The 8782-nt window shown below is 44.1% G+C and overlaps 1 protein-coding gene across 1 annotated transcript in view; it reads right to left on the reverse strand.

Moving 5' to 3' along the window:
- LOC145391150 (sulfotransferase 1A1-like) overlaps positions 1 to 7941 on the reverse strand; it is a 60739-nt gene extending 52798 nt beyond the window's left edge. The window contains exons 1-3 of the mRNA XM_080265830.1: positions 7876 to 7941; positions 7399 to 7706; positions 4388 to 4577 (exon numbers count right to left, since the gene is read on the reverse strand). Of these exons, the coding sequence (XP_080121956.1) occupies positions 4388 to 4577; positions 7399 to 7706; positions 7876 to 7941 (564 nt within the window). The remainder of the gene's footprint in view (positions 1 to 4387; positions 4578 to 7398; positions 7707 to 7875) is intronic.
- Positions 7942 to 8782: the final 841 nt, after the last annotated feature.

Below are 8782 nucleotides of genomic sequence, written 5' to 3' on the forward strand. Positions count from 1 at the left end.
CACTGTATTCTCTGGCAGGAGGACTTGTTTCAGAGTAGAAAAGAGCTGTTGGAATGGTTCTGGTGCAGCCAGTGGCTATGTATAGGGCGTTGTTCTATATGGTTTAAAAGATATTGGAGTGAGTATTAGATAGGATGGGATCCCATGCCGGCGAGGCATAGGACGTTACTGATCAAATGAATTGTCAATAGTGCAAGGAGTGTTTCTTTTTGATGGCCAAAGTCTGGCTCTGCAGTTGCTCTAAGTGCACTGAGTCTGGGGGAGCACCGCCTCTTGCTTTCTTGTCCATGGCCGTTGAAGGTGAGTCTGGTGTCATATACTGTATACTCCAAGCTTCTTCGTGGAGGGTGCCTGTGGCACAGCCACATTATTTTACGTTTTATGTGAGGGGAGAATCTTTATCCATGTTTAATGCTGGTGATGAGTGTGGTGATGGATTTGGCTGGAGGGCGATGGTCAACCTTTTGTCTTCAACCCAAGTCTCCAGGAGGTTGAATTAGTCCTGTTACAGTGTGCAGGCTGTGTCTGGAATGTGGTGTGTGGTTGTAATTATGATGTCATCTGCATATGAGGCAATGTTTGTGGATGGTTGGGGTGTCTGAATATCATACATGTACTCGTATAAGATGAGGAGTGTAGGTGAGAGAACGGAGCCTTGAGGAACTCTGTTAGAAAAATTTCATGGTCGTGATGACTTGCCTTGCAATACAACATCTATCTATCTATCTATCTATAGCCCGACGCCCTAATCCCGCAAAGGGTGGCCGCAGACAAAACGCCTCCAAGTCGCTGTCACCCACCATTTGACTACCCTCCCCCCAACTCACCCCCCCCCTCATATACCTCTCAACTCCATCCCTCCACCTCATCCTCGGTCTACGCTTCCCTCTCCCTCCCTCCATCTCACCTACATACACCCTCTTAGTCAGTCTTTCATTCTGCATTCTCTCCACATGTCCAAACCACATCACTGTATTTCTCCTAATCTTCATCACTGCTTTCAGTGAGCCAACAACCTTCCTTCCCTGCTGTACCCTTTCACGCGCTTCATCCCCCAAAGTTCCATCCTCACTCATCACACTACCCAAGTACTTGAATGTACTCACATTCTCCATATCCTCACCATCCAGCCTCAATGTACATTCTGTGACTTCATTCCTCTCAAACATCATAACTTTACTTTTGTTTACATTAACTTTCAGCTTCCTCCTCCTAAACACTGTCCCAAATTCATTCACCAAACCTTGCAACTCCCATTCATCTTCACTCAACAATACTGTACTGTATCATCAGCAAACAGCAACACCGGAATCTTCCAAATCTCACCTTCATTCATTAAAGCCACCCCTACATCCACTGCCTTACCTTGCACCTCCTTTACAACCCCATCCATGTATATATTAAACAGCCTTGGAGACATCACACAACCCTGTTTCAGTCCCACATTGAGATCAAAGAACTCACTCAGCACACCATCCACTCACACCGTAGCTCTAGCTCTTTCGTACATACTCTTCACAGCAATCAACAATTTCCCCTCCACTCTATATATTCTTAATACCTTTCACATACCTTGCCTATCTATTCTGTCATAAGCTTTCTCCAAGTCCATGAAGGCAGCATATACTTTCTTTCCCTTCTCTAGATACTTCTCCACTAAACATCTTAGAACAAATATCTGATCTACACACCCTTTTCCCTTCCTAAATCCACCTTGTTCTTCACCAACTAGCTCCTCTGTCAAATGCCTAAGCCTATCAATGAGCATTCTACCATATATTTTACCAGTCACACTAAGAAGGCAAATACCCCTATGGTTACCACATACTTCTCTCTCCCCTTTTCCATTGCATAAAGGAACAATTATACCTGATTTCCAGTCCTCTGGAACTCTTCCCTCTTCCCAAGCCAATTTACACAACTTCCATATCCACTCCACAACAATCTCACCCCCATACCTCATCATTTCACCACACACTCCATCAATTCCTGGGGCCTTTCCCAACTTGATCTTCTTCATTGTTTCCACTACTTCCGCCCTACTGATCTCTTCCTCCCTCCTCTCATCTCTTCTTCTCCCAGCCATTCTCTAACCACTTATACTCGCACTGCTCTCACTCTCTACATTCAACAAATCCTCAAAGTGCTCCTTCCATCTCCTCAAGTTCTCTCTCTTCTCCACCAACACTCTATTATTCCTATCTTTCACTCCCCTACTATTTCCCCTTTCACACTGCCTTACTTTCTTTACCTCCTTCCGAAACAATTTCTTACTCTCCCTCCATTTCACACTCAGTTTCCTCCCAAACTCTTCATCCACTTTCTTCTTACTCTCCTTCACCAGTCTCTTCACCTCCCTTCTCTTGCTCATATATACCTCTCTCTTCTCTCTCTCCTCTTCTCCCCTACCTCTACTCGCTAACTATTCAGTATATGCCTTCTTCTTTTGTTCCACTGCAACAAGCTTGTGGATATTTTTCCTCATTGAGAGGTGTCCTTCATGAGAGGTAATACTTACCTCTTATGTGTAATTGTCATAGTCAGAACCAGAGGATGAAACACAAAATGATGGGCATATGGTTTAAGCGTTTGGAAGCCTATGAAACATCGTACCACTGGATGGTCGACACCTCTAAATGGGGAAAATTTTCCATAACGTTTATGTCTACCAAACAATTAGTTGGCAGGCCATCGTTTGGTGTTGTTCGCCATATAATTTTGTGTCATGTATCTTGGTGATTAGTTTGTGTCGGGGGATGGCATTAAAGTTTTACAGATGATTTGTCTTGAGAAGCGTGCGTTGTTCGGGTGCCGCAGAGCTGATGTCCTCCAGTGCTTGTTGTGTGAGGTTAGTAAGTTTGTAGAGTGTTGTGTTGTGAAGGAGCAAGGGGGACACGAGATGTGCCTCTGAGATGTACCTAAATGAGGCGTTCATTTATATTGGATGGTGGCCTAAGTAGTGCTATGGGTCCATGTTTGGTTTATTTAAAGTGATAACAGTTCCATGCTTGAAAATAATGGGAATGGTACAGTAAGTGATGAGTATCTGCTGATGTTTGTGAAGGCCTGGATGCCTTGTGGTCAAATATGCTTCAACTGCATGTTGCCAATCCCATACGACCCTTTGTTTGTAGAGTTCTCTATTTTCTTGATAATGTTACATGTTTCTTCTAAAAGGAAGGTGGTTACACTGTAATAGAGTGGATATGATTGTCTACTCTGAAAGGTTATTGCTTGTGTTGAATGACATGTTTGCGGAGTGGTGAACAAGTATGTTTGCTTGTTTTTTGTAGGAAGGGATGTGTTAGGTATTGTAACTGATGGAGGCCTGGGTCTTGGAGATGCAAGTCTGTGTTTTTATGATATATTTATTTTATAGGGCCGAGCTGGACCTGTAGAGTAATTAATTGTTGCTATAAAGTTCTTTCAGTTTTCCGTTTCTTTGCAGTAATTCTGTTGATCTTATTGTTTAGTACTTAGAGCCTTGCGATGGTGTCTTCAGAGTGGGAGAGAGGGGAGTTAATGTTCAAGTCTGTCACATTGTCTTACGAGGCGGGCAATCTCCGGGGTAACGTTGGGTTGTAATGTTTTTTGTTGTCTCATAGAATATGGTGTTTGCCCTAGGTTTTAATGTTTTTTGTTGTCTCATGGAATATAGTGTTTGTCTGCCCTAAGTACGTTGTTGAATATGCCTGTTAATATTGGTAATGGGTATGTTTTTAGTATCCTGAAATATTGTTCTGTTTCTTCGGTGAATTTTGTCCATTCTGATTTCTCCCAGTTTGTGTACGTGCATCGTGATGGCTCTGGTTTGGACTGTGTTTCTGTGGTGATAATGACGGGCTATGATCTGTAGCGAGTATGGGTTCCGTTCATGAGGTTGTGTTCAGCGCTTGTGATGGTGAAAAGACTGTGATTTTTGGAAAGGACGGGGAATGGTTTGCCTGGTATGGGAGGACGGTATTACGTGAGGTGTCACTGAGAATGTAAATGTTGTGGAGTTGTAAGGCAATATCGTGGCCTCGGTAGTTGCTATTCCATTGTTCGTTCCTGGCAGTGTTTTTAACGTTAAAGACTCCAGCAATGATAAAGTTAGATAATTATGTATTAGAGGGAGGAACAAAGGTTTGTGTTGCACGTATATAGCGTGTAGATGCTCATAACTTGGAAAAGATTGCTGGTGCTGGACAGGCACTCCTTCACACTGGAGCACCGATTTAACCAGGCAGTCCTGCAGTCCAATAAGAGGAACTCTCCTTGGCACTTTCCTCATCTCCTTGAAGGAGGATGGAAAGCAGCAGGAGAACAGTTTCAGCCTTCAGTCCGTCAGGTTCTCCTTCAGATGAACCTTTAGAAAAAACAATGACATTAGCATAAAGTTTCCCACCTTTCCAATGTCCAGGAGGTGAGGGTGGAGGAGTGAAAAGGGAAGGTGAGTTCTTAATGTACGCGGCTCTGGTGTGGCTTCTGCTATCTGCAACACACGTCCATCTGCTGGGTCCTTTCCAGGGCATAGCTTATCAAACCTATGCCGGAGGGGGGTGATCGGGTCGTTCTTATCCACTAGGCAGTCCCTCCTGATGGTAAAATGCACTAATGTGAAGGATGCTATGAATGGTGGGCCACTTAAATACTTTAAAACAGCGAATCTATATCCCCCCCCCTTCTCTCTCTCTCTCTCTCTCTCTCTCTCTCTCTCTCCTTGAGCAAACATATTTGTTAGTTCCAGTATTGTAAATCATTTTGTTGATTAATTTTGTGGTTGTCAGACCTTTTTATTCATCTTTATGGAGACGTATCACATTGCAAGGGTAAATAAATGTTAGTTATAAACTCCACAATTAGTAAGTCTCGTTCAAGCTGAATATTGTTATTTATAGTGATATTAAGACACAGTGGCCAAATGGAGCCAGTAAGAGTTTACATTGTTAAAGGTTGTTGTTTATTCCTCACATAATGTTACTCATGGGAAACAAAGCGGGTCACCCTTTTCGTTAAATATTAGGACTGAGAAACGAAGTGGATCACCATTATGTTAAATGTCAGGACTGAGAAACGAAGCGGGTCATCCTTACGTTAAATGTCAGGACTGAGAAACGAAGTCCTAATATTTAACATAAGGATGACCCGTTTAGAGGTGGGTCACCCTTTAGTTAAATGTCAGGACCAAGTAGAATAGTTCTGGGCTCCTAAGCTCCTGCAAGTGTAAAAGTAAAAGGGAGATAAATATTTACTTTTCTTTTACTGAGTTTTACACTGTGTCCCCTTTTGTCGATAAGGGCTAAGGCGTTGTCCCTGGATAGAGGACTTTTGGTTTGGAGCGTGTAGCACTTTATGACCAGATGCCCATCCTGATGTCTACCAATGACCATTGGGTGGACTCGAACTTTTGACCCTTTGGTCAGAGTGCTGTGCCCAACTGAGCCACGGCTGCTACACCCTGGCCTTACTAACCAGACCCAGTTACATACCAGTGTTGGCTGTATTGGTTTCTAAATTGGAGTGTGGGTTGGGGTTGGATCACGGGCGCTCAGTTGCCAGACCCAGTTATGTACCACTGTTGGCTTTAATTAGATATTACCATAGAGAAACAGTTGTTTTGCTCAACACATTTTGTATTTAATGCCTTCATCTCAAGGTTATTTAAAGAATTAATCTTTTGGCTGCAGCAATGTGTTTTTTTAACCAACGTTGCTGGTGTGGGAGATAGGGGAAAAATAGGGTGTTTTGCGAGCTGTTTTGACCCACTTATGATTAACAAAATATTTTAAAATTTTGACCACACAAACTTTAGTCTTTCCATTTACCCTTGAAAGAAACTGGAAGTCCGTATGTGGTCCACGGCTAGAGGCAGAGGAAGTTAAAGAAGTGGTGTTTTGTACGGTCAGAAAACAAAGGTAAGCTAGGCGGGCACGAAACAGCATGTCTAGTCCGCCACTGCACGTGCGGGAAGTGACTAATTATGCAGTTACAAGGTAATTTTCTATCTCTGCCCATACTAGCCTTTGCTCTTACAGTTGTAGCAATCCACAGTAACTATGTAGCAAGTGTTGCTTTCACTTTCACGACTGTGTAGCACAATGCAGTGTCACTCACCACTGTCTCCATATTCACTGTTATATTAATTATTTACTTTCTTATGTACTAAAACAGGGTATTTACACAAATGTACATTATTCTTCGCATAACGGTGTGCTTTTTTTTTTTTTTTTTTTTTATGTGACCGACTCTGGGCATAGGCTTCACAGCCTGCTTTCAAAGCCCAGTAGTCCTCCTACGTACCGCACACCTCTACATGTCACCACTTCGGCACTAACACCCACCGTCCATACTGAATACATGCTAGGGCTGTCTCATACAGAACTGGTGTATTGGTATTAGCGGGGGTATTTTTACGAAATGTCGGCGGGGCTTCTGGTAGATCAGTAAAGTCTGATTTTATGAAATTCAAATCCTTAAACTGTTCCCTGCCTCAGCGAGATTTGAACCCGGGTCCCTCAGGACTGCAGGCCAACTCTCTACCGATTGAGCCACTGCTACACTCGGCAGCACTCTCCGGTTGTCACTTTTGATTTTGCTTGTGTGTAGTGCACTGCATTTTTACTTGCCATTGTCTCCTGATTCATTATTGCATAAATTATATCTATATTTTTCGTAAAACCAGGATATTTACACATTTATCTTTTTCCCTTGCACCCAGCACATATACTGTAGTTGTAACTTTCTTCCTCATCTAGACATGTTTTGTGGTGTGGCGGCTCACATACTGTAGCAGCGCACCTCCTTCTTGCACGTCCCTGGATACGTACTGGTCTTACCAGGTAGTTCTCAGAAGCACAACTGTAACACGTGCCAGGTAGGTCGATTGAAGCACAAATGTGACACCTGTCAGACGGGCCGACTCTCCTCCACCTTGTCACACATCACAAAATTCTTTGTATCAAACCACTGTCATTTTGCCTGAAAACAAGCAGCCCCTTAAACGAAAGAAGTCTTGTCAATCACATTACATTAGGTCACAAAGTATTTCCTGTACAATTCCTTGAGCGTCTAAAATGTTGCGAATCTTCCTCAAGCAGTCATTGGCAGAGGTAACAGTTGGCAAAAAGCATGAACTGTAGCATCAGCAAGAATCAATCACGGTTCATGCACTTCTCAAACACTGGTGTGTCAATAATCAAATCATGCAATCAGTATGAGATCAGCACACGATTCTTGTATTGTTGCATGAGCATAAACAGGCAAGGAACACCAGGAACTCCTCGTGAAGTACATCATGTCACCACAGCCAAAACTTATGACAAGACTCGGCCTGCCGAAACGAAAGCTTAGTAGTGTTTTGTGATAAGAATGCAAATGGTGTTTGTCACATTTCTCATCATGAACACGCTACAGTACTCGACCTCCTCTTCGCCTGTCACATAGCTGTTGGAGGCATCCAAGGAGTGGATGTTGGGATAAACCACCATCCCTCCTTTAATGTGACCTGGATCACTTACGATGGCGGAAGTGGTGAGGGAGTCCCACGCCCATTTGACTTGCCCAGTCTCCTCAGTGGTGGGAATGGAGGTGCAGGTGAGTTCCTGGATGGGCCTGGCTGTTGGGTTGAGAATGCAGGCAGTGCCGGTGAAGACACAGACGGTGATGTTGAGGATGCAGGCAGTGTGGGTGAGGATGCAGGCAGTGTGGGTGAGGATGCTGGCGATCTGGAGAGGTTGTCTAAGATGGGGGAGATGACCCGGGTGATCAGGGTGAGGGTATGCGGAAGATGGGGGACTACATTCCGAGGGTGGTGGTGGAGGAAGCGTGTTCACTCTCCCTCCCCTCCCTTCTCCTCTTTTTCCTTCTCTCTCCTGGTAACTCTTCATTGCTGACCTCCCAAGTGCTAGAGATGTTATGTGTTCCTATCACACCATCACTGTCCTCACAATTGGTCCACATGTTGTTTGCATGCTCCTCTGCCTCACTCTTATTTCTCTTGACTTCGAGAAGGGTCCACTTCCGAGGAATGAGGGGAACAGCTCAGCACGGAGGTGGACTGGCATGGCCTTGGCTTGAGGAGGGATGCTGGGAAGGATATGGGTTGGTGTGACCTTATATCATTTTTGTCCCTCCTATTTCCACCTTCTCCCATTCAGTCACTCTCACAGCTGTCAGTGGGTGGTAGCAGGTGCTTCTGAGGTGGTTGGTCATACTTTCCGGCCTGTTGGTCGATGGGGAATGGAGTCGGGAGAAACCGAGTGGCGTCATGATTTCATGACTGGCGGTGCAAGATTGAGGGATGTGACATGTCTGGGCAGGCTGGGTTTGACCTAAGTGAGCCACTCATCAAACATAAAGCAATGTTTAGGCAGACAAATGGAGCTAATGTGACATGACTTATTCTGTTCATGTACCTGGCACGGGAGATACGGAAAAAGAGGGAATTTTCATCAGCTGTTTTGACCCACTTCTACCTAACCAAACATATCAGACAAACTAGACTCATTCCATTCATCTTTGAAAAAAACTATAGGTATGTAGGTGCTCCAGCCAGAGGGAAGCGAGTTATAGAAGAGGCGTTTTGTGCTGGCAGTGAGCACAGTTCGCCCAGGATGGTGTGAGGCAGTGTGACCTGCCACCACCTCTCACAACATGCAAGAACTGTGGGAGGTGACTTTCGTGATTTGGAGTACTAAAACACAAGTTGTTTACTAACTTCCAAGGCTAAAAACACTGTAAGCACGTTATTGTGGTATGTATAATCAAATATTAAAATCCATTCACATTCTCTTCATCTTTC

Source organism: Coenobita brevimanus, chromosome 17, assembly GCF_032717465.1.
Source record: "Coenobita brevimanus isolate Jiangsu-jjx chromosome 17, ASM3271746v2, whole genome shotgun sequence".
NCBI lineage: Eukaryota > Metazoa > Arthropoda > Malacostraca > Decapoda > Coenobitidae > Coenobita > Coenobita brevimanus.